Below are 25408 nucleotides of genomic sequence, written 5' to 3'. Positions count from 1 at the left end.
GTCTTGTTTGTTTAGATATATAGACTAGGTAGAGTTTTAGTTAATTAAAATAAAAGATCTGATAAAGTTATCTTGGTTTAAGTTGCTATTCAACACCTGCAAATAGACATGGTACCTAGATGTATAGATTATCCAAGTATTAAATAGTTAAATCTATAAGTATTTTTTATCTTAAGAAGTTTAATATAGTTTTTTTTCTTTTTAAATTCTATCATTTTTTTTTAATCTTCTACTTTGTTAGATTTTAAGTTAGTAGATTTTAAGTTGCTACTATTTAAGATAGTATTTTTCAATATGATAGTCCCTTTCTCTACATACATCCGATTCCAACTAGATTAAGCCTATCAAAACCAGAATAAATCAATGGTTTTATGATTTTAAATTGAACTAAAATTGAATAGGACGATTGGATTCCAAACAACTATAAAAAAAAATAAAAATAAAAAGTTAAGATATGATTGTGCTTCATGGTGTATAAGTTATTACTTTAGATTTTTTATTTTGATGACCTGGGTTTGAATTTGGGTGGGTATTCAATATCTCCATCTCGATACCTAATTAATTTAATAATTATTCTTTTGAGAGGAATATTTGTTTCATCAAAACAAGTATGCTTAATATCTTCATCTTGTTGATCAAATGGTTTAACAATTATTCTTTTTAACCTTGTTAATATTAGAATAATTTATTTTTTGTATGACCCCTATTACTTTGCTCTATCATCAGTGTAACAATAAAAATAGTAATAGAGACAAACGAGGAAGAAGATGAGTGATGATCCATAGTTTGAGAAATCCATTAATAAAACTCTTCTCTCGCGGTCTTCAATTTGATAAAATTTATATGATCAAATTTAGCATTCCAAATCGATACACATCATTTGGTACTCATATTATCAACATATATATTATATATTATATATTAGATGCTTAACCACGCCACTTTTGTGTCTTTGCTTATGGTTACAAATGTTTGTTTCAGGGGAATTAGTGCCCGTATATTACTAATTTATGCAAGCAAACTCGCCAAACATCCCTGAAGTCTGGATCACTCGAATTCATTTGGTCGGCCCCCACTGGAAACCTTAAGACAGTGGGACTTCCATCAATGAAAAAGGCTGCTGTCCTGTTGCCAAGGAGTTCGCTCCAGTAAACATTACACAATACATGTCTTCTGCCGCAGAGAGAGAGAAAGAGAGAGAGAGAGAGATCTGATCAATTACTTGTATGATGTGTTTCCCAGTGCTTCAGACTAGTTGGATTCGTGTTCTGCCAGGCGGGGACAAGCATGAGCATTCCGATTGAGAAGAGTACAATTAGTAAAGAGACTGAAAGATTGGGGGTGGATCAGCAGGATTGGGTTAGACATGGGGACTGTGCTATCTCTTTCAGGTCAGCTCCTGCTGAGATTCGTGTGCGTCAAGCCACTCAAAGCAAGCAGGCAGGCAATCACGCGGACGACTCTGATAAATATGACCCCATATTGGCAGCTGTTTTAAGCATTGCACCACATTCATTCTGGGGTACCCCTCCCACACTAAAGGCTACATCACATTCATTACAGAGTGGCCTTGAGCTTTTCTGGTCCCACGACAAACCAAAAGGTCCAACCCATATGTTTCCTTCTGCGGTACATCCACAATCTTTTCTCTTCCCGGTAACTATTCAAGAAAAAAGATGAGATATATTTTAATCTTGAATCGATTTCCTGACCACAAAGCCTTGAATCTACGAGGCTTCCTAAGTGTCCCTTAAATTTGCAGTGGTTTTGAGTATGTTCTTAATGGCTGTTGAGCTTAATTTAGTCCTGTTTTTTCCATGCTGATAGATGAGATGAATAAGGAAGGGAATAAGGAGTTCTGGTGCAAATTCAGCGCAGGCAAAGACATAAGTAGTCGAATCTATTGTCTCCAGAATTAGGGTGATATGCAGAGAGCCCATGAAGAAGTGAAGCAAGAGAGACAGAGAGAGTGGATTACAGATCAAGGAGAACGGGGGGGAGGAGGAGGAAGAAGAAGAGATGCCAACAGTTTGGTTTGCCTTGAAGAGATCTCTCCACTGCAAGTCTGAGCCGTCGGAGGTTCATGATCCAAAGGCCAGGGGGCATCTTGGATCCATCTTGACAAGGAAAACAGGAAGGTCTGGGTGCTCTAGATCCATAGCCAATCTCAGAGATGTCATCCATGGAAGCAAGAGGCACATTGAGAAGCCACCGAGTTGCAGCCCGAGGTCCATCGGGAGTAGTGAGTTCATAAACCCAATCACCCATGATGTTATTCTTAACAATTCCAGGTGCGAGCTGAGGATATCTGGATTGGGAGCCTGCCATGAGGGCGAGGCAGGATTGGATTCTCCCTGCGTTGGCACCCTTAGGCCTGGGACGCCTGGACCAGGAGGCCACCCCTCACCACTTCAATATAACCCTCCTCCATGTGGCGGAGCTAGTAGCACTCCAGCAAGAAAATGCCCTAGCTTCCCCGGTGACGGAGAAGACCATGGCCCCGGGGGTTCATCTCTCGCTACCGTTTTGCTTGGCCATGGTGTTGTCGGAACCCATCACGCCGCTTCAACACCAAGGTTCTCTCATGAGATGCATTTGCAGAAGTGCTCTGCGGCTGTGACCTGCCACAAATGTGGGGAGAAGTTTGTGAAGTGGGAGACCTTGGAGGCGCACCACCTAACCAAGCATGCAGGTACCATGTCGATCTTTGCTGCTTTTAGTGGATTTCCTGGAATTGTTTAGTGTCTCATGTTTATTTCTTTCCTTCGCATCCATCCGACGAAGCATATGCGTACCAGAGGATTAGTGGTCGCCAATGTCTTGCAGCGCTACTGCTGTTTCTTGTTTTCCTACATCACAATCTTCTTCGGTTGGAGGTGAGGGACTGACTTGTGCTTCTCTTACGCATGTAGTTAGCGAACTTGTGGAAGGTGACTCCTCTAGGAAGATAGTAGAAATGATATGCAGAACAGGGTGGTCCAAGACCGACGGCAGCTGCGGACGGATCGAGAGGGTCCTCAAGGTCCATAATATGCAGAAAACTCTTACTCTCTTTGAGGAGTACAGGGAAACGGTTAAGATGAAAGCCAGCAAGCTGCCAAAGAAGCACCCTAGATGCCTGGCCGACGGCAATGAGCTTCTGAGGTTCCATGGCACCACAATTGCCTGTTCTCTCGGCATGAACGGCTCGTCTGGGCTTTGCGCGTCGGAGAAATGCAGTGTTTGTCAGATCATCAGACACGGATTCACCGGCAACGAGGAAACCAAGGGAGGGATCGGCGTTTTTACGACTTCCACTAGCGGTAGAGCACTGGAATCAATCGAGACGGATGAAGATGATACTTCCGTGAAGAAAGCGCTGTTGGTGTGCAGAGTCATCGCTGGGAGGGTTCATAAGCCTTTGGACAACTACCAAGAGCTAGTAGGTCAGTGTGCCTTCGATTCGTTGGCGGGGAAGGTTGGTCTTTACGCAAATATTGAGGAGCTCTATTTGCTCAACCCAAAAGCTCTACTTCCATGCTTTGTGGTAATATGTAAAACCCTCAAGTAACTTCCACTACGCCTCTCATAGACTTTGATATTGAACTTTCCTTCCTCGACAAACAGTAATTGGGTCGTCGTCTTGGTCGATGAATCCCACCTCCACATTCAGTGCCTTGTCTCTGCGTCAGAGATGTCAAAATCATACTGAGATGTCTGTCTCTCGGGCGTGAATGGCTTCACATCTGCATTTTGGGTTGCATGCTCTCACGTGACGTTTTTACTGTAGCATAGAAAGATCATACGTATTGATATGCGTTGCTTTTACTTCGTAGTCGTTGCTCTGATTTATAAAGCATTCTGTGCACTTAACCTTCAGCTGGCCACTGCTTCCATTTCTTTTTATTAGCATTCATTACAACTGGAATTTGATGAAAAAAATGTTTTCTTGTTCTTGCTTTTTGTGAAGATAAACACTACAGAATGATTCGGTTTGGTGAATTTAGCTTTTCTTCTTCACCATTTTGCAACAGGTAGGATTCGTTCATCCTGACTGGCTAATCACTGGGTAGTGTTCCCGGGACTGTTGGATCATGGTTGGTCTGATAAGAGGTCCCCCATAGCCTGTATAAAAGCTCTGTCTGCAGTTCCCGCTACAGGTGGGGATAGATATGCACCTCTAAGAAGGTGGAAAAGTGGCTTTAGATAAATAATATATTTCTTAGGAGATAATTTTATTGAGATGACAAGATTCTTTACTCTTATAGATCTTCTATAGATCTTATAGATCGGTATCGTTGTAACTTCTAAATCCAATAATGGTGCGCGTAGATAAGACAAAGACTTTCTGAGTAGCATAGAAAGATGTGTATCGTATATTTAATCTATTATTATTTGACTTTAGTTTCTAATATTCAAGTTTTCTATCTAAAAGTGGCATAATTATGATTTTTATGTCACTTTAGCTTTTCTTCTTCACCATTTTGCAACAACAATACTAGTATTTTATTAGTATAATTTTCTTCTTCACTATTATATAAATAGGTGACTGTAGTAGTGTCACTGCGTGTAGTGACAACAACAGCATTGCTACTTTGTAGTGACTACAACAATGTACTGTAGCATTGCTAGTTATAGTTGGCATCAATTGGATGTTGAAGGCTACGGTATCCAATTAATGCATGGCGAACTCATAAGTATTAGGCACCACTATGACGGTGTGGTTGTCGATCGACGCATGTGCATAGTCGCACGATGGGACGATCCATTAGCGGCACTAGGTTAGCGACGCATTGTGAAGATGTTCTACCGATGAGGAATATGATAGCGACGCATTGTGAAGATGTTCTACCGATGAGGAATATGATAGCATAGCACAACGATCAGTGAGGTCACTAGTCGATCACGTAAGAAGATGTGCACCACCGCAGGTGGCGCACAAGTGACAAACGACTGCTATACCACTGACATGTGCGCGTGGGCACGTTGGAACATAAGGGCGAGGGTTACGGTTTCATTTATTAAAATTATATTTTTACTCTTATAAATCTTTTAATTCTAACTTATATCCTATTAATAGTTCTACCCTTCAAAAATATATAATTTCATTATATATCCCAAGCAAAATTATAGTTTTGTCCTTTAAAATTTAAAATTTTTTACTTATGTCCTCAATTATAAAATTGATTAGTTTGATTTATTTTAATCAACTATTTTGATCGGACTTGATTATGTTTGTATTTTGATTGCTTGACTGGATTTAAATTCGATAAATTAAGTTTTGATCAAATTTGAAAAAAATTAAATATTAATTAATTATTTACTTTGTTCAACTTTAATGTTGATGGGCTTAATTGAGTAAATAGTTCACTAAAATCTATGAGTCTAATTGGACCAATTCTAGGCTTGCCCAATTAAAAAAGATGGATAGGTCTAATTTAGGTTTCTAAGTGGAATTTTAAAAAATATAAATTATGATTTTCTTTTATAGTTTTTTCATATGACATATTGATAAAATTTGGTGTATGATGAATAAAAAATTTAATTATTGTTCTTATAAATTTATTTGGTTATTTAGATACATATATTTAAAATTTTAAAATAATATTTATTTTTATATAAAAGGTATGATTTATGATTTATTATTAGTTATTATATAAGTTTTTTATATTGATTAATATTCAATAATTATTAAGGTTATTATTTTATTATTATTGAATTATTTTGACATAGATTAGATTGAAAAATTTTGATAAATATTATTTGTAACTCATGTCCCTAGGTGTTATCTGACTAGTAAACATCAAAATAGTCTAGGATGATAAGCTTATGGGATATAAATTATAATAAATATTTTATTATTTATAAGATATTTTAAATTATATTTTATATTATTGTATTGGTCTTGTAGTCATTAAAGTGATCTAAACTAAAAACTTATAAAATTACATCAAAGAATTAGTCCTAAATGATATTAAGAAAAATAATATTCACAATAGCACATATAATTAGGAGATTTAGGTAATTCCAAAGGAGAATTTGCTTCGAATAATTATGTGATGGGATATAATGATATAGTCTTAAATATCTTTATAGTTTAGGGTTGTATACCCAAAGATATCAACATTATTCCACAAAGATGATATCAGTCTTCTATAAATAATTTTGAGTAAATACTAGAGATATCAATATTTCATTATGAAATAGAGATGATATTAATAGTTCAACATTTATTGATAAATTCAAAGTATTTAATATTATATTATTTTATTATAGTGGTACTTTCATCATTGTATTCTTGTAAATATTCTTATATTTTTTTATATTAAATTATTATAACTGATTTGAGTATATACAATTTACACTAGATATATTAGACTTTGATCAGACTAGTTGAAAGAATCACAAACATAACTACTTAAAGTTTTATAAAATAAATAATTAAGATAAATAATCAAGAATGGTCTAAAAGATTCAATTTTATGATAATTACTAATAATATTTAAACTTTATTATAGTTTACAACTAATACATTATAATATTTTAAAGATCAATTTAAATTTATTGTCAAGTCATTAAGATCATTGATCGACATATTAATAAAAGAACTAACTAAAATTGAATATAATGATATTTGAAAATTTTAAAATTATATCATCAATATGACTGAAAAAGTTATAAGTCCAAGAATATTAAGCATGAATGTAATTGAGTTTTTTCTTGTATAATTCTTTTTTTATTTTATTTTTTTAGTTTGGCTTATTTAAAATTTACTATAATAAAATTAAGGATAAATGAAATTTAAATAAGCTAACTAGTATGTATATTTAGAAAAAAATTAAGATTCAAATAGAAAAGACTTATAATATTTTAGGTACTACTAAAAGAGTGAGTAATAATAAAAGAAAGTTGAAATGTAAATCACTCATGTTTTTAAATGCTATATAAACTTATAAAAGAAAAATCTTCATAGGTAAAGTATTACTTTTATGATAAAAAAAGTTACGTGAAGAAGGACTACGAGGTTTTGGTTCAAAAGAAAAATGTATTAGTTTGACTTTTATATGTTTTGAATCAAACATTATAAAAGTTATTTTTTAATACTTGATGGATTGATTCTGAAGCTTTAATTTATGTTACCAATAATAAGGATTCATTTTAACATGAAAATCAAAAGCGTAAGAAATATTTATCCCCTACGCCTAGTAAGATTTATCTTCAAGCAAAAGCGATACTAGTTGGGACTTATTGCTTATACATAGTAACAATTCATTTGATAGATCTTGAGTATGTATGCATAATTTTAGAATTTTAGTTTTTTTAACTAAAATTGTCAATATATTATTTTTCTTTAGTGGTTGTAAGCTCAATATAGTTATGATTCAACAAAAGTTAACTTTTAAATTCTATACGAGGTCTATACATAATTAATGTGAATCTTAAGTTTATAATGATCCTATAATCAAATATTAGAATAAAATATAATGTCATAAACTCCTTAATATTATATATGCTTATATTTATAGGTCACGCCATATTCTTTATTTCAGTGGAAAGAAAAATATTTTATCACTTTTATAAATTACATATTAAGATATAACTATCTAAGGTCTCAATCTATTAACAACTTTAAGTATATATAAATGAAGTCCAAAGATAATTAGATAAAAAAGTTAAAAATTATCGGATCTAATATGAGGTGATAAATTTTATGATACTTACGATGAGCCTAATCATAATTTTAGTTTTTTTATTAAATTCTTAAAAAAATAGGATATTTTTGTTTGGTATATTTTATTAGATGTGCCACAATAACACTTAAAGGTGAAATCATAATCTTATGAATATAATTAAGAGTATGATAGATTATTCTTCTGTACCCGGATCAATTTTATAAATAACTCGAATATGATTACTAGAAAGTCAATTTTATAAACTTTTTTGAGTTATTGATTAATAAGAAACTTGAGACATTTACTATTTAGGATTCTCTTGCATAAGAATCTTTAATTCAAATTAAAAAATTGAATTCAATGACTATTTTTTAGTATTTTATTATTTATTCAATTTAAAAAAAAGATATACATTTTATTACTCTAATCATATTGCGAGGATATAATATGGAATTCCTAGAAAATGATTGCTATATGAATTATTTTAACAAGTAATTACTAAATGATAACATGTTTAAAAAATAAAATATTATTAACTTGAGACAAGATTACAAAAATTCTGCTCGCCAAAGCTTAAAATAATATATAAGAATTGAGGCCAGTTCAATCTTAGAAAAAAAATATATTTGATTCTTCAATTTTTGCAGAAGCAGCAAATGGGCCGTCTTATTTACATTTCTTTATATGTATAGTAAATTAGTACGTTCAAACTTAGATATGAGGTTTTCAATATTGTTAACGCAATTTTTAAGTAGCCAATGTGAAGAAACTTCTTTCTTCAGTTTATGAGATTTAGATCATCTCTTTCAATTTTTAAATTAGTTATTATTTCTTAATAGCTAAAACAAAGCTTCCTTTGATTGCCAATGCTTCATTGAGCTTTGCATCCAAATTGTCATCGACTTGCAGCCTGCAAAAATACAACTTTTAATACTACCTTTGATTAAAAATCTAATTTTATTCTTATCCGTAGATGCATCATAAGCACCATCTGACACCAATAATACCCGAACAGCAATATTACTAAATGATGATCGGAGGTCAACGCAAAGAATTGACTATCTCTCTGTTTGTTCTCTTTGTCTTGACTCAATAAATTGAAGGTCTGACCCCACAATTAGGCCAATGGACCTATCTATCTGTCCTATCCTTTGGACATAATGCACCAATTAGGTCAAGGCCTTACAAATAATAAATTAAGACTCTTTGGAGACGTAGACACGAATTCTTGTTTTCTTTGGTTAAATTCTCCACACGTCTTATAATGATTCTCGACCCTCAGCTGAGACACTACCTATCCCTTGTTAATTTGACGGTGGAAATCACACAAACACCAATGTTTATAGTAGCACTTGACCTTGGCAAGATTCACATCCCTATGCACTTGGATTTTTTGGTTCATGGACCCTCCTCCCACTGCTGCTCACCGAGTCACCTTGTTATCTATTCCCACTTTGGTCACCGATCAACATCATGTCATTAATGAAGCCGAACATTTTCGGCATGTGCATTTATATTCACACATAAGATAACCATGTATCACATGGTCTTCTCCGTGTAGTTGTTGCTTCGAACCACTAACCAGCCTGCACAACACCCTTCAACATTGGGTCTCACTGGTACTCGATCGAGATGTTCCCCTGTTGCCACTAATATTCTTCATGCAACTGACTCTTTTGACGGCCCGGACGAAGTCTGACCGGTCAAATGCGACGCCAGAGGGAAGATCCCATCCGTCTGATCTACATCGGACGGGCAAATCTGGCGCCAACGAGACACCGAGAGGTCAAACTTGACGCTCCCGCGTGTCGAGTGGCATATGGGATCCACACCGCAGGCGTGTCACGCGGTAGGAACCCGAGGGTCACGTGACGAGGCGCGGTGGGCCACGGGGGCGGAACTGTCGACAGTGGCTGCGCACGTTGATGTCAGGAGCCTGAGCACCGCGAGATCTCAATCGAACGGCTAGTGCTGGTTGGAATCTCAGGTCGGCAGGGTTAACGCCGTCAGGTCCGTCGAGTTCGCGGTCAGATTGATCTGAGGGTCGCCCAGTCGGAAACGCTGTCAAATGGTACGGTTAAATCTCGCTTTCTCGGTGTCCCCTATAAAGGCGCAGCTAATGGGACGCCGTGAGCAGAGCAGCAACTTTTTCCACTAGAGAGGAGAGGGGAGGACGAGCGAGGCGAAGAGATTCTTTAAGAAGGTAGGATCGGTGACCTCAAGGTTTATTTTTATGCGTGTCTCTAGTTGGTTTGCATGGCAAATTTTTACACCTAAGGTCTAATTTTTGTTCCGTTGATTCGTGTGGGGGTTCCCAAAGATTTTCGCGAAATCTGTTGAATTCTGCTGGTTTTGAGTAATCTTTCTGTATTTTATGGTGATTGAGGCTCGTATACGAGGTTGATCAGGCGTTTCTTCTTACAAGCTATGATTCGTTAGGGAAACAAGTTGCAAACTTTGATTGTTGATAAAAAGCAAAAAAGTCTTCGCTTTGTCTTTGCTTTTACCTTTTGGAGTTGGATGGGTGTATGTTATCCGTTGTTAGGCTTGAGTGGGTTTGGTGTTTAAGGTTAATATGACGTAAAAAATAGGATCGTATGACTTATTTTTCCGTTTGATTTTTTTTATGTTTCCTTAAATCGTGTTCTTTCTGAGAGATATTGATTATCTGTTCATTGTTTGTGAATAGAAATTAACAATCTTACATGAAAAGATGAAGAGGGAAATGACTACCCTCTCATTAAGTTCTGCAGTGACGCATAAAGTTTTTTGCAAACCTTTGATGCAAATCACTCATGCTCAGTGTTCCCCTGATGCTTTCTTCCAATATCATCAATATTCTGCATTGCTTACCTCTATATAAAAGAAAAGAAAAACTTGTCACTAGGATGATTCTCTTTATCAGCCTTCACTGCTCTTCACCATCTTCTATGCATATAGCCTAATCCACATGTTCAATGCACAACCAAGAAATATCAGTGGAAATGAATTGGGTTTTTCACATATGTTACATTTGTGCACTGATTAATTCTTCCTGTATGGAACTACATTGGTTTCTTATTTGATATAATCTTGTCATTTTAGCAATATTTATTATTTATCAGTGTAATTACAGTTATCTAATGTGAAGTTAAATGACATCCATCGTAGTAATTTCAGGATTTGCAAGTGAGGACTAACCTACAAAATATTTCATAAGTCGGGAATCTTTGGAAAACCACTCTTGGATGATCCAAAGATTTTGGCCTACTTCAAGGATCTAGAAAATATTTTGTGTAGAAAAGGATTTTGTCAAATAGTTATTCATATGGTTAAAAAAAGTGGAGGCTTGACTAGCTACGGTTGGTCTCAAGTTTCCAGTAACATACAGTTTTCTACCATATTTCTCGGCAGCCTACCACATTAGGACCTTATCAAGTTTTGCTTTTTTAAATGAGACATTGTATTTTAGTTCATGTCTTGCATAAATCAATTTTGGAACAAAACAAAATAAGTAACACAGAATTTTATGGTGATTAGTCTAGAGATGAAGATATTCTAATTACAGAGACAATTAATAATACTGGGATGCTCGAAAACAACACCAGGAAGGAAATCTTCAATTTGCTATATATAAAAGGCTTACACCTAACAATGCTAGAGTTGGAGTTTGATATCAATTGTTCAGAATGATGGATCATTGTTGGTGCACTTGATACAATCTGGCAATAAATGTTGGTTATTTTTCAATAAGACCTATCATAGTTATCTGTTTTTGTTCTTCTAGGATGGATACTTGGTAAGGTGACAGAGGCAGGATGCATGAAGTTCTGGGATGGGAGACTGATTAGAATTCTCAGAGGGGTATAGGCGGGATGCTTTATCCTAAAATTATGTCATACTACTTACAGTCTACTTGAGCTCATATTAAAAATAAGTTATTCAATGAATCTCAAAGGAAGAAATGGCAAGAATAGTTACACTCTGAAAAATCATGTCCATTATTTCTGTCAATGAATCATGGTCATTATTGGTGGTTGTATGATCTTGTCGTGATACGCTTGATTGTTTTGATCTCCCTCCCTCCCAGAGTTTATGCTGTCTTTTTTATGTTCATGCAATACTTTTAACCAGTGTGAAAATTAAATTAGCCCCCGAACTGGTATATTCTCGATGGGCATATCACTGTAGTTTCACTGATATAAAAAATTAAAAAGCCATGTGCTTGTACTCTCCTAGGCAATGTTATTTTTGTCACCTCAGAAGCTGTTAAAATTCTTCATTACCACATGTGAAGCTCTTAATTTCTGCATTAAGACATCCAATGAACAAAGAAGGTTTTGCTAGTACGAGGGCTCATCATCTGTGCAATGAAAGAGGAAATCCTCAGCATAATTCATTCTGTATAACCTAGAATATTGGATTAGAACTACCATCCATAAATTACTAAGGAATTGTGAAAGCCCAATGCCAGTCGGTGACTAGGCAACATATTGCCATATATATGTAAACTTGTCGGTTATGTTATGAGAGAATCTGGTCAATTGTGCCAATGAATCTTTTCTTTCTATTGCTTTTGATCATTAAAGTATCATCGATGTGGTTGTTAGGCTTTGGTAAGTGCCATTTAGAAGAATGTAATGTTTGCCTCAAGCTCTTCAGTTTCTGCACTAATGTTTTATGTAAGAATTATGAACATAGAGTATGTACATATGCTATGTGTGAGAACAATTTCAAATTAAGTTGCTGTCTGCACTACTGCTATCCTCTACAATTACAGAACTGCTTAAGAATGAATGAGAGATACTGTAGGACCCAGGAGTTTTGCCTGATCCACCTTTGAGACCCTAAAATTTTCTCAGTGCCTTTGGCCACTAGCTTAAAAGATAAGTATATAAATAATCTGGCTCCCTAAACTGCATAGACAATAGTCTCTTTCAAGACTTGGGTAGCTATGTGATTCATTGGTTTTAAATTGACTGAGATGTTATTGCCTTCATTCTCTTCCTCCTTTCTTTTTCCAGTAATTATATGCATCTTGCAGTAACGATCTCCTTTTAAGTCAGCTGTAGCCTCATTTGGTTTTCATTGACAAGCATGCTTTTATGTGATATTTGATTGAGGCTGTGTTCCTTTCCTCTTTCATGCACAGATATCTCATGCATAGTTGATGCTCATCCTTCTAGCATGGACTCTCATCAGTTATATGGAATGACTGGTGCAAATTTATCGTGTGAACACCCTTCTCCAAGAAATCTAGTGCTTATTGAATGGACACTTGATTCCACAAAATCAGCTCTTGGCAACTCACCCAGCTCCCCTCTTTCTAGCCAGTTTGAGTGTGACAATTTGTCTGTGCCAAGCAATATTCAGGATCAGCACAGCTCCACAGATACCATCCCAGGGGTTAGCCTCTCTGGGTACTCTCCGTTGGACACCGACAGCAGATTCAAACCGTCGCAAGTTCAACTTCCAGAGGGTATCCAGATACAATCCAATTCACTTTCTGCAGCTTCCAGTCAGAGCATGAAGCACGCGTTACAGGAGATTGAAACTGCTCTCATGGCACCGGATACAGATGAACCAACAACCGGCACTGATCCCGAGTTGAAGGAGAACAAGCAAACTCAGCTGCCAAAGCAGCGGTCAAGAACATGGACCCATGAAATCCAGTTAGAATCTCCTTCTCTAGTCCATCCTTGTTACCTCTCCGGTAGATATTTGAATCCAAGTCATGAAGTTCGTCCGGAGAAACGTCTCAGAGAAATGAGGAAACCATCAGGTAATGATGTGAAACAGCTTCTAATCAAGTGTGCTGAAACTCTATCCAAGAACAAGATAAAGGAATTTGAATTATTAGTTGAAAAAGCCCGAAGTGTTGTTTCTATTACTGGAGTACCTATCCAGCGACTTGGTGCTTATATGCTGGAAGGGCTGGTGGCAAGGCACAAGTCTTCTGGCACCAACATCCATCGTGCCTTGAGGTGCCGTGAGCCAGAAAGTAAGGAGCTTCTTTCCTACATGAGGATTTTGTATGACACATGCCCCTACTTCAAGTTTGGGTATATGGCAGCGAATGGAGCAATAGCTGATGCGCTAAAGAACGAGGACAGGATCCACATTATAGACTTCCAGATTGCTCAAGGGACCCGATGGGTCACTCTTATTCAAGCATTAGCTGCAAGACCTGGGGGTCCACCACATGTGCGAATAACAGGGATTGATGATCCAGTGGCAGAGTATACTCGAGGAGATGGATTGCATGTAGTCGGGAAGATGTTGCTGGACATGTCCAAGAAATTCAATATTCCGCTTGAGTTTAAAGGCCTCCCTGTATGTGAGCCTGAGGTTACAAAAGAAATGTTGGATGTTCGGCTTGGGGAAGCCCTTGCCGTCAACTTCAGTCTCCAGCTCCACCACACGCCCGACGAGAGTGTCGACGTAAACAACCCTGGTGATGGATTGCTCAGGTTGGTGAAGGGTTTGTCCCCGAAAGTGATGACTTTGGTGGAGCAGGAGTCCAACACCAACACGACACCATTCACGTCGAGATTTGTCGAGACACTAGATTACTACTCTGCCATGTTTGAATCGGTTGATGTGACGCTGCCCAAGGAGAGCAAGGATAGGATAAACGTCGAGCAGCATTGTCTGGCAAAGGACATGGTTAACATCATTGCCTGCGAAGGGAAGGATAGGATCGAGAGGCACGAGCTGCTGAGCAAGTGGAGATCCAGGCTCAGCATGGCAGGTTTTAGACCTTACCCGCTTAGCCCGTATGTGAACTCAGTGATAAAGACTCTGTTGGGTTATTACTCAGATAAATATACGTTGATGGAGAAAGATGGTGCGTTGCTGCTGGGTTGGAAGAATAGGAACCTCGTCTCGGCTTCTGCTTGGCACTGATCAGTAATTGCCCATTAGAGAGAAGCCTCCAAGGAATAAAGGTCAGATCGCTGAATGCAGAACATCCACGTACGAATCTTGTGATGTATCTCGTTGTTCTGTTGCCCGCTACCCGAGTGCTGCGTCTGTTGTTGTGATCAGAGTCTTCTGTGATACCAAACTACTTGGGAGCTTGACAATCGTATGTATTCGATTCTGTTTTCTTCTAACCAATTTTTTGGGCCCGAAATCAAATGGGTCGGGTCTGATCGGGTTATCGATGTGAGAATATTGTTTGATAGGAGGGTTGCGGTATCATCTACTCATTGGAATTGTAATTTGTTGCGATCAATAACACGTACCGCGGCTCGTTGACGTCTTGTCAGTTCTCGTATGCAGTAGTTGACTTCTATCCTTGCGTTGCTTGCTGGGTCAACTTATGATTTGCGAGATGAGCAGAGGACGTGTTCACTTTCCAAGCTAGAAGACAATAAGCTACTCGGATCTCTCTCTCTCTCTATGCAGCTCCTGTTCACATGCATGCAAATGACCCTGTTGGGATCTTATATACGTCGTCTTCACGAAGAGGGTGCAACTATCGAGTATAGGATCGATGTTGAAGCGTACCGCAACCGATGGTAATGCCATCATTTTGTGTGAAAGCTTTTAATTCCCTTCTTCCTCTTTACGAATACTCAAGATAAAGAGTAATCCATCAAATCACATGGTGAAATGAACCACCTTCAATTTTAATCAATCAAGTATGTACATATATTTCCAAACTTAATCAAAATGACGAAAGAAAGGACAAGAAAAATATAGTCACCAACATCTATCATCATCGACAGCACCAACATGAAATTACAGGCATGCATTCGGTTTTGCTTCCGAAACATTTCTTCATACTCACTCACTGCCATGATGCTTAGAATAGGAAGACCATCGGAGCAAATGCGGGCACGACGGCGTAGTGCCTGACAGAAGCAAATGAATAGAGACCTTATTAAACTTGCTTATTCGAAAATATAGTTTTTTTCTTAATTAGACTATTCCTAAGCACTTCATCGACCACCTTTGCTCCAATAAAGTATCAATGATGCCTACATCTTTTTACTCTCAACTCCTCTGGTTTTATTTCATCCAAAAAAGTTAGCTAAAAGCTTTTATTTCATGTTCCTTGGCATCTCCAAGTACCTAAGTTGTATCTCTAAAGCGAATCCTGACTGTCACACGTACACACAGTCTCAACTGTCTTCCATAAACCTTCATATATATTAGAGCGAAAAAGTAGCACAAGGAAACAGCAGCAGTAGATAAAACACACATTTACGTACTGGTAGTCGTATTTGGTAGCACGAGGCACTGCTCTAACAGCCGGTTTCGCCTTCGCCTTCGCCTTCACCGATCCTCCGCTCTTCGCCACCGTCGCCGGCTGCCTCGGAGTCCCCACAGAGGCACCGTCCTCCGAGATCGACAGCAGAGACGGCCGCCACGGCGGCACCCACCCGCGCGTCGCCCTACGAAGAAGCTTCTCCGGCGGCGCAGTCTCCGCCGCTGGCTTCGTCTCCCCAGCTTCCGCCGTCGGCGTTGGCGTCGTCTCCTCCGGCAGGGAAGCTCGACGGCCGCAAGGGAATTCCAGTAGCCTCATCGATCCCTCAGCACCTCCCAACGCAGAATAATTTGGATTACAAGGCTGCCATCGCAGGCATCGGCCAGTCGTGAGAAGACGACTTGGTACCTCACCACTCCCGGCGATTTGGTCTGTCTATATAACCATTTCCTCGTCGGTTGACTTGAAAGTCTTCGATAAAGTAGTCATTGCTTCTGACTGACTACTCCATGGATATAACGAAGTGGTCCTCAGTGACGTTTTGCGCAATTAAAAATAATAATAATAAAAAGGACAGCTGGGAGCGGATGCAGTTTAGCTGGCGGAATAATATATATATATATATAGTTTTATTGGTATGATAATTAAATAAATATGTTATTACTCTTTGGCAACCATTTAGTAGGTAGGAAGGGTGTAATATTTTGATAAGCCACATATAAAAAAAGGGTTAGAATTAAAATTAATAGATCAATTATCTCAACATATTAAATCCAATAATTATTTGCTAATCAGCAAATAAAATCATTTTAATGGGGAACGTATAGTTACACCCTTTTGACTTTTCCAAGCACGCAAGCTAATCCCCAAATAATCTGTTATTACGTTTTCCTTGTTTTAAGGCTAATATAATCGTTGGTAGGTTTTCTATCTGTACATCATTAACAATCACTTAATTAATAAACTAATTATGATATTATTAAAGAAGTAAAATCAAAAAGATAAAAATATCTTGCATGATGCAGTACCTAGAATTAATATTCCCAGTAGAAGATTCAAGTCCATTGGTGTTTCGGTGAGAGGAAGTATTTGTTCTACGTCCTCTGACAGCTGGTATCTTCCAATAAATGTGTTGCGAGTATTTGATCTCGAAGTCAAACCGGATCATCATCATCATCAGCTATCTAATCCTAATCCCACAGGTGTTTTCCCCTTAAAAAAACACACTCAGTGGCCGTCCACGAAGGAACACATTTATGGGAAACAGTAGTTGCTGACTCACTGCTCCACCAAACTTTTGGTGGAGTGAGATATTAAGATGAGTTAAGGTCACAAAGGCTCTCTCTCTCTCTCTCTCTCTCTCTCTCTCTCTCACTCTCTCTTTTAATGTAAAAGGTAGCATGCAAATGGCATGCTTGTTATTATAAACATAAATATATTGTTAAAAATATTTATAAGCATGTTTTTTTTTATATTATTTATAAATATATTGTTAAAAAAATTTATCGACAGAGTTAACTAAGGCATTCAAAGTATATGACTCGCTCATGTTTGGTAGTACGTTGAGTATTGATATGCACAAGGCCTGATTGCCCATTGAGTATTTTTACATATGCTTCTCGCGATACATTAAAATCGCCAGATGGTAGCATGCAAACGGCATGCTTATATTTATTAAGGATAGCTACTGATTTGTCTATAAAATCTATTTAAACTTCCCTTTTCTCAATTATCTTTCATGGTTGACATCGCTTTTCTTTCCATCCAAACCTAACTTCACCTTCCATTCTAACTAGTTCATCATATATTTATGTGAGTATAAAAATCATTATTTTTATACGATACAAGACTTTTTTTTAATCAAAAATCTAAAACTAAATAATAATAGACCTAAATATTATGATTCATACATTTTAAATACTATTTAGAAAACCTTTAATTGATATGTAAACATATTATCGTCAGATCCGAAAGTTTTAGTAACACCGATCTACAAAAAGAATTAAGATCGTATTTTTCTTCTCTTTCTATCTTTTGTAGGATTATTATAAGTGATGAATTTAGGGAGAAAAAAAAATTAAGAGAAGATCTATAATCTCTTATTGATTAGTTTACGTGACTAAAGAAAAATAAAAGAAGATCTATAATCTCTTATATCTGTATACTCGCATATTCGCATACACATTATGTTGTAGACTCTAGAAGATCATATTTATTTATAGACGAGAGCAGAGAATTTAAGAAAAGTAATTATGAGAGTCTCTCGTATCAAAATCATCTTCTAAGGAATCTTATCATAATTAGATTTTATTTTTATTTACTGATAACCATAATCAAAATTTAATCATATTCATAATATTTTACTTAATTAGATAGAATCATATAATTCTTTTACGAATTATATATTGAATGATTTTTCAACAAACAAACGTGAACATGAGACTAAAGAGATGTATTTAAAATAATAATTTTTAAGTATCTGGATTGTTAAAACTAAAAATATTCCTAACCCGCCAATCAAATTCCTTATTTATTTACCATCTATATAATTTAGCTTTAAAACAAAGGAGTATATTTGTCCTCTCTATATATTTTAGCTTTAACGCAAAGGAGCTGATTTGTCCTTTGGAGTTGAGTTGTCCTTTGCAGTGGACTAACATGACTAGAGATCTATTTAATGTTGTTGTCATGAAGTTTATTAGAAGGGGAAAGGGGATATGATATTTCAATTTGAATGCCCAAAGGAGCTGATGTAACAAATCAGCAATCTAAATGCTGTCTTTGTCTTGATGTAGCACCGGACAAAATTGTGGCCGGCTATAAGGCTGTTTCTGTGGCAATTTTTTACTCAGCATCAGTAGTGCTTTGGAGGCTTCAGGAATGTATCAGAATTACTGCATTGTGTGCAAGTGATGTGTGAGTGTAAGATTAAAACTGTGTTTGAATGAATAAAAACTATATTTATATTTTGATATATAATTGAAGAAAAAATTTAAGTGAATATAATTGTGGATGCTTTAATTTGAGTAAAAATTTGATAAACTATTTTGAATGTGCATCGAAGCATGTGTTATTTGGTAAAATTATATTTTAAATATTTGTTGAATATTATTTGATAAATGTATTATTTTAACATTTTTAATAAATATTTTTTATTTAAATAAATAAATACAATTTTATAAAAATATTTAAATATATAAAAAGTATAACTATATAAATAAATATAAAATAATTTATAAAAATAAATAAATAAAATTCTACCTTATTGATCAATATCAATTTTTACAGGTAAAGATACTACTTCTCTTGAAAGCACTCTTTGTGGTAAATATGTTTATATGTTAGAAGGTATCTACGTCTGAGTTGTCGATAAGTAAGACGATTGGTATTCTTTCTCGGTTCAGCCAAACCATTGGATTCGTATAGATATATAAAATTGATAATAGGCCTTATCCCCATCTCGATCTCATTAAATCTTATTCCATTGTCCTGTCCACGAACACTTCCAATCCGTTCTATTATATATTTATATATATATAGTCCTAAAGCTATGGAAGACACCAAACACGACCCATCCCCAACCCCTCCTCATCTCACTCTCAGCAACCTTTCCGGAATCGATTACAATCCATATCTCCTTGAGAATTGCAACACATATCATCTCCTCTGAACCTCCCTCTCATAAGCCCCTCAAGGATCCAACCCTACCCTCTATAATCGTCACCCACCCTATTACCATCTGCCATGTGGCCTGCTCATCACCATAGAAACCACTTCCATGCACGTGAGTGAAATGGGGAAACCCTAGCTAGCATACCCCAGCTTCCATGTTCTCGCCCTTCTCCACAGAGACATGAGGGCTGAGCTCAGGGGCAGCACTCCGGGCCATGTCTCCGTGCCTGATCCTAACCCCTTTGACACCCCCCATGGGTCACTCTCCGGCGCTCTCAAGGGGTGCCTCGGAAGCCTGGATGGTGCAGGCATCGAGAAGCTCCTCCTCCACTGCGCCACCGCTGTCGAGGCCAACGACGCCACCCTGGTTCAGCAGGTCATGTGGGTTCTGAACAACATCGCCTCCTCGCATGGCGACCCCAACCAGAGGCTCACCTCCTGGTTCCTTAGGGCGCTCGTCACCCGCGCCTCCCAATTCTGCCCAACCGCCATCCCTTCCGCCACGACCGGGCTCACCAGGGCCCGGCCGATGACCGCAACCGAGCTCGTTGGCTATGTTGACCTCACTCCATGGCACCGCTTCGGATTCACGGCAGCTAATGGCGCCATCCTCAAGATGGTGCAGGGGAGGCGGAAGGTCCATGTGCTCGACTTCAGCATATACTACTGCATGCAATGGCCTACCCTCATCGATGCGCTTTCTGGAAGGCCCGAAGGGCCACCATTGCTCCGAATCACCATGCCCTCCGCTCGGCCACCGGTTCCACCTCATCTGAATGTTTCCACGGAGGAGATCGGGCTGAAATTGGCAAACTTTGCCAAGTCTAGGGATGTGCCACTCGAGTTCCATGTCGTCAAGGCCACTTGGAGCTGCTCCAGTGATGCTCTCAACGGACACTCAAACTTCCTCCAAGAGTTCGCGTCATGTCTGTTGGATCCTTCCTCGCTAGGCTTAAGGGAGGGAGAGGCCCTCGTCGTCAACTGCCAGAGCTGGTTACGGTATCTGCCGGAGGGGTCAGGGAGAGCTACTGACGACCTATCCTCGAGGGATGCATTCATGGAATTAATTCATAGGCTTAACCCTTGCCTTGTTACTGTGACCGACGAGGACGCAGACTTGGACTCCGCAAGGCTGACCTCCAGGATCATGTCATGCTTCAACTACCTATGGATACCATTTGATGCGCTGGAGACTTTCTTGCCCAAAGACAGCCCTCAGAGGTTGGCGTACGAGGCGGACATCGGGCAGAAGATCGAGAACATCATCGGGTTCGAGGGGGAGGAACGGATGGAGAGGTTGGAATCGGGTGCCAGGTTTAGTCAACGGATGACAAGGGCGGGGTTCGAAAGCTTTCCCTTCGACGAGGAGACTGTGAGCGAGGTGAAGCTTCTTGTCGATGAACATGCGAGTGCATGGGGACTGAAGAGGGAGGAGGACACGTTGGTGCTCACATGGAAGGGCCACAATTCAGTCTTCACAACAGCTTGGGTCCCAAGCGGATATGATGGATGAAATCGCTCGTCTTATGGTGGGAGCAGCACCAGCTCCTCGGTGGTCCTGAGCAAGAAAGATGACAACAACATGTTGCCGACAGATGCACAGCTTTTCTGAGCCTTCCGCAACTCCATACTGGCGTCCATCCGGGAGCAAGCCATGCAGGGCCGCCAATGATGCTGTCTATCTACCATTTCATGTGGCAGGGAGAATGGTATATCTTCCTTACTTGTATGAGCGTTCCATTCATCCTCTGCTTACGAGCCGCCGCAGATTAATTCTGGTCTCCCCATTAAATTTCTTGGTATTTTATTTTTCCATGCCTGGAGCATAATGGATCCCCTTCTTGTGACATGGAGTCTCACACATCTTTTAGAATGCACTCGTCCACCAAAATCTCTGGTGAGTGAGTGCTTCCGGAGATTTACTTGAGGGCAATGCGAAACAACTACGATATACCACTGATCTGAATTCCAAAGACGCATCTCTCAAAGAACAGAAACTATTTTTGATAGGTGCGAACGCCAATTAATTTGTTTTTCCTTTTACGGGAAAAAAACTCCATCAAAATTGACCACAGAAAGGCAAACAAATGCAAGTGCGCACATCTTCAAGCTAATCACGAATGGTTAGGAAAGAAAACATTTAAGGGAGACAGAACAAAGAATATTTTTAAAGCCTTTAATTAAAAAGAGAATCCATAATTAACAAAGACTAATCTTACGAGAGGACTTCAGCCCATCTTTTATAATCTCCAGGAAGAGAATCCATGCATAATGGTTCCAGCGCGTGTTATTGTGGCCACCACTGGTAATTTGGAAATCCTCCAATCAGGACGCTTCTTTCAAGATGTGGTTGAAAACTGATCATGATCAATTGAACATGCTGGGATGGCATTCGACAAAGAGCACCGACACACATCTAAGATCTAGAGATGGTGGTAAACACTGGCGAGGAAGCTAGAAAACCCTTCAGCTGGCTCTGGCTGTTGCGACTTTTACCGGGATGCTACGTACACTCGGGTCTTCCACGATTCGGTACATGGAGTAGGGGAAGCGGATGGCGGCCACGGCTCCTTAGCGCGACGCCGCACGGCGAACTCGAGCACACGATGGTGGGCGGGCGGGGCCCGGTCCCCTTCTGGAACGTAGCCGCCGAAATAATGCAGGCGCCTCCACCATCTGGCGGCGGGGGTCCATATGTAGAAGTCTGATATCAGCCGACGCAGGTCTGCCTGTGCGACGTGCACCGGTACTGTACATCGTGGGGGAGATCATCCCATCCCATCTTCCTTTCCCACTGCCCAGTCACCAATTGGCTACTCCACCTCTACTCTTCTCAGATTTAGAATCTACGCTTGTAATTATTACTCAAACCGTCTTTTGGATTAACATATCAAAACAATGAAAATGAACTGTGAAAAATCATTTCCACAGTTAAAAAAGAAAATGTCATATTTCGACTCAAAAATTGACAGTCTGATATAGCGACGAGAATTATTGGTTTGAATTGAGTTTGAATATGATTAGATATGTTGAAACGGCTTTTATGAGGCCAAATATGGTTCTTCACAGAGATGTACAAAATTTTTGGTTCAACGACCGCAAAATACAAGTCGCTATAAGTTTAGTATTTCGTAGATCCAATGTTTACGTCACATCACACGAGTTGGAGCGAAGCAGCACAGATAACATGCAACATGACAAAGAAGAATGACAGCCGATACGTAGTCATCAGCTACCAAGGTTGCCAAACTGGCACTGCTCACCGTTGTTATCAAGCCTTCGATGGATGGGTTACAGAGATAAAGAGACGATTAGGTGGTGGTTTCGAGAACAGTGACCACACTCCATTTCAAGCACAAATATTTTAGGGTTCATCGAGGTTAAGAAGAGAGAGAGGGAGGGATGACTATCGAATACAGGGAAGTGTGTCTTTTTGTCCAGTCGTAATTATTATCTCGGTTGCGGAAACCATTCTCTTCTGCCAAACAGCCCTGCAACCAAACCAGAAAACTTACTCCATTAGCTAAGCGAGTGCCGAAAGATCATTCACCGAAACCACAAGCGCAGGAAAGGAACAAAACTCCAGAAAAGGACTGCACAACCAACGCAAGCACGGGGGGGGGGGGTTAGCGCGCAATAAACGCAAAGCAGGACCAACGTGAAACGCGAGACGGGCGGCACCAAAATTATTAGCAGATATTGTGAGCAGAAGAAAGTAAAGAGAAAAAAAAAACAACAAAGAAATCATTGTCATTTTAGAATTGAAGGAAAGAAAACGTGCAAATAGAATAAGAAAAGGACAATTGCAGAAGGAAAAAAGAATAAGAATTGAGATAAAATTAAAGAAGCTCAAGAATCTCAACTTTCAGCCTGCGAAAATAAATGTGCCTCTGCAAATGACCAATCATTCGTTTTCGAAACGGAAACAGAATGTGAAGCTTCCATATAACGCCATAAAGATGTGAAACGCCCGCAAAGATCGTTCTTTTCTTTTAAGTTACATAACTAACCGACTCTGGCCGGCACTTCTTCCCCTGGGGGCCGGCACTCCGGCGGCTCCTCGAAGACCGAGACAGGGAGCCGCTTGTGGGCGACGCCGATGTCGACGAGGATGACGCCCGAGGTCGGGTCGGTGACGACGATCCCCTTGACGGGCAGCCATAGGAAGAGCTCCTCCTCCGACCATCCGACCACCCCGGAGAGAGCGCCGTAGCTGAGGTTGCCCCGCACCTCGCTCTCGAAGTAAGCGAGCCCATCGCCGTACCGGGCGTAACAGGGGTAATCGAGGCGGACCTCAAGGAGGCCGGAGGAAGGGTCGTGGGCGAAGGACTCCACAGAGTTGGGGAGGAGCCCGCCCGGGAGGCCGTAGTTCCGAAGAAGGTCCCGGATGGAGCCGCCACCAGATGCTGCCAACGAGGAGGAGAGAAAGAAAAAGAAGCATGGGAGAACAACAAAGAGTTCTCTACGTGATATAAAGGCAGGGAAAGGTGAGAGCTTTGCCATTGAAGAGAGAGAAAACGGAGAAAGTGTTTCTACAAGGGGTTTAGTTTCTAACGAGAGCGAGCGAGCGAGAGAGAGAGAGAGAAAGATAGAGAGAGGGAGAGATTGACATTGCTTATATACGCGGATTGTCGTGGGCCCACAAAAGGAAATTTCAAGAAAATTATATTTGAATTTTGGGTGGGGCGATTTCTTGCAAAAGATTTTTTTGTTTTTCCCAAACTCCCCTTTTAATTTTTTTCCAAACAGTATCCATAATTCAAAAAAAATACTTAAATTATCTCTTTAAAAAATTAATTATACTTTTTCTATCAGTTATAATATTTTGGGCGATTACACTTTTTTTAAATTTATTATATTATTTTGATTACTATAATAAAAACATTATAAGACTTATTTGAAAACATTATATATGAGCCAAATGAAATAAAAAAACAATTATATATCATTTTCATATTATATTAGTTTTCAAATATGCATTTATAATAGTATAAGAACAACATAACCCAAATAGGTATAAAAAATTAGCTTGCTATAGTGTTTTGACCACCATAATAAAAAATCACAAAATCTATTTTGAGACAATTTAAATAATCTAAATGGACTCATAACATCAATCTAACTAACTATATGTCTAAAAATATGATACTGTAATAGTTTACTAACAATCAAAGGGGCATAATATGATATTACTTATAGTATTTTTTAAATATTTTTTATGTTTTAATAAAAAAAATATTATTATTATTATTATTAAAAAATACTGCAAATGAGTCAAATGAAAACATTGTAATAATTCAAAATGGGTGAAAAAAAAACTGACAAAAAAAAGTTGGTGAGGGGTATTTAAAAAAAAAACCAAAAGGGAATGTTATTTGAAAAAAAAAAAAAAAAACCCTAACTGAGGATCTTTTTTATAGAAAAATCACCCTTTTTGGTGGGCTATTTGAAGATGGATGATTACTAGGTTTCCAAAACTGAATTTACGAAACCTACTTGAAAACACTATACATGAGCCAAATGGAATCAAAATACACTATAAACCATTATATCATATTAGTTTTTAAATATATATATATATATATATATATATATATATATATATATATATATTTATTTATTTATTTATAATAGTTTAGGAATAGCATCACCCAAATATTGTAAGAGTCCACAAATAATAACAATCAAAGAGACATAATATAATGTCATTAATAATAATTTATATTATTTTTAGAATTTTAATAAAAATACTATAAATGTTATTAAAAAAATACTATAAATGAGTCAGATAAAGACACTGTAATAATTCAAAATGTATAAAAAAAACAGACAGAAAGAGTTGATTAGGGATATTTTGGAAAAATCCTAAAAGAGAATGCTGTTTGAAAAT

General features: G+C 38.2%; 5 protein-coding genes across 6 annotated transcripts; 3 read left to right on the top strand and 2 right to left on the bottom strand.

Annotated features, from left to right (window-relative positions):
* The first annotated feature begins 1689 nt into the window (after positions 1–1689).
* On the top strand, positions 1690–3730 carry LOC135585277 (uncharacterized). 2 transcript variants are annotated; one of them, XM_065153589.1, is made up of 2 exons: positions 1690–2692; positions 2913–3730. In XM_065153589.1, the coding sequence occupies exons 1-2, from the start codon at positions 2020–2022 to the stop codon at positions 3548–3550; spliced, it is 1311 nt and encodes a 436-aa protein (XP_065009661.1). In that variant the 5' UTR covers positions 1690–2019; the 3' UTR covers positions 3551–3730. The 2 variants fall into 2 exon arrangements, 1 of the variants encoding a protein (XP_065009661.1); XR_010497020.1 differs by having other exon boundaries at positions 2554–2692; positions 2785–3045.
* Positions 3731–9767: 6037 nt separating this feature from the next.
* On the top strand, positions 9768–14785 carry LOC135639897 (chitin-inducible gibberellin-responsive protein 1-like). Its single transcript, XM_065153892.1, has 2 exons — positions 9768–9855; positions 12784–14785. The coding sequence occupies exon 2, from the start codon at positions 12819–12821 to the stop codon at positions 14535–14537; it is 1719 nt and encodes a 572-aa protein (XP_065009964.1). The 5' UTR covers positions 9768–9855; positions 12784–12818; the 3' UTR covers positions 14538–14785.
* A 266-nt stretch (positions 14786–15051) lies between these two features.
* LOC135639898 (histone H1-like) lies at positions 15052–16268 on the bottom strand. Its single transcript, XM_065153893.1, has 2 exons — positions 15851–16268; positions 15052–15490 (listed from the first exon to the last, which is right to left on the bottom strand). The coding sequence occupies exons 1-2, from the start codon at positions 16162–16164 to the stop codon at positions 15442–15444; spliced, it is 363 nt and encodes a 120-aa protein (XP_065009965.1). The 5' UTR covers positions 16165–16268; the 3' UTR covers positions 15052–15441.
* A 3166-nt stretch (positions 16269–19434) lies between these two features.
* On the top strand, positions 19435–21299 carry LOC135640005 (scarecrow-like protein 32). The gene has a single exon (XM_065154079.1). The coding sequence runs from the start codon at positions 19700–19702 to the stop codon at positions 21029–21031; it is 1332 nt and encodes a 443-aa protein (XP_065010151.1). The 5' UTR covers positions 19435–19699; the 3' UTR covers positions 21032–21299.
* Positions 21300–22740: 1441 nt separating this feature from the next.
* On the bottom strand, positions 22741–24086 carry LOC135640218 (uncharacterized). Its single transcript, XM_065154455.1, has 2 exons — positions 23529–24086; positions 22741–23009 (listed from the first exon to the last, which is right to left on the bottom strand). Exons 1-2 carry the CDS (start codon positions 24019–24021, stop codon positions 22969–22971), a joined length of 534 nt encoding a protein of 177 aa, XP_065010527.1. The 5' UTR covers positions 24022–24086; the 3' UTR covers positions 22741–22968.
* Between the last annotated feature and the right edge of the window lie 1322 nt (positions 24087–25408).

Source organism: Musa acuminata, chromosome BXJ3-6 (genome assembly GCF_036884655.1).
Source record: "Musa acuminata AAA Group cultivar baxijiao chromosome BXJ3-6, Cavendish_Baxijiao_AAA, whole genome shotgun sequence".
NCBI classification, from domain to species: domain Eukaryota; kingdom Viridiplantae; phylum Streptophyta; class Magnoliopsida; order Zingiberales; family Musaceae; genus Musa; species Musa acuminata.
This window is presented reverse-complemented; position numbering and strand designations above follow the sequence as displayed.

Bases quoted from the DNA above. Each gene is read 5' to 3' on its own strand.
- LOC135585277 (XM_065153589.1), top strand. From the start codon at position 2,020: ATGCCAACAGTTTGGTTTGCCTTGAAGAGATCTCTCCACTGCAAGTCT. The intron at 2,693-2,912 runs GTACCATGTCGA...TTACGCATGTAG, and splicing joins CCACCTAACCAAGCATGCAG to TTAGCGAACTTGTGGAAGGT.
- LOC135639897 (XM_065153892.1), top strand. From the start codon at position 12,819: ATGGACTCTCATCAGTTATATGGAATGACTGGTGCAAATTTATCGTGT.
- LOC135639898 (XM_065153893.1), bottom strand. From the start codon at position 16,164: ATGAGGCTACTGGAATTCCCTTGCGGCCGTCGAGCTTCCCTGCCGGAG. The intron at 15,491-15,850 runs GTACGTAAATGT...TGCTTCTGTCAG, and splicing joins GCTACCAAATACGACTACCA to GCACTACGCCGTCGTGCCCG.
- LOC135640005 (XM_065154079.1), top strand. From the start codon at position 19,700: ATGAGGGCTGAGCTCAGGGGCAGCACTCCGGGCCATGTCTCCGTGCCT.
- LOC135640218 (XM_065154455.1), bottom strand. From the start codon at position 24,021: ATGGCAAAGCTCTCACCTTTCCCTGCCTTTATATCACGTAGAGAACTC. The intron at 23,010-23,528 runs GTTAGTTATGTA...GTTTGGTTGCAG, and splicing joins AGAAGTGCCGGCCAGAGTCG to GGCTGTTTGGCAGAAGAGAA.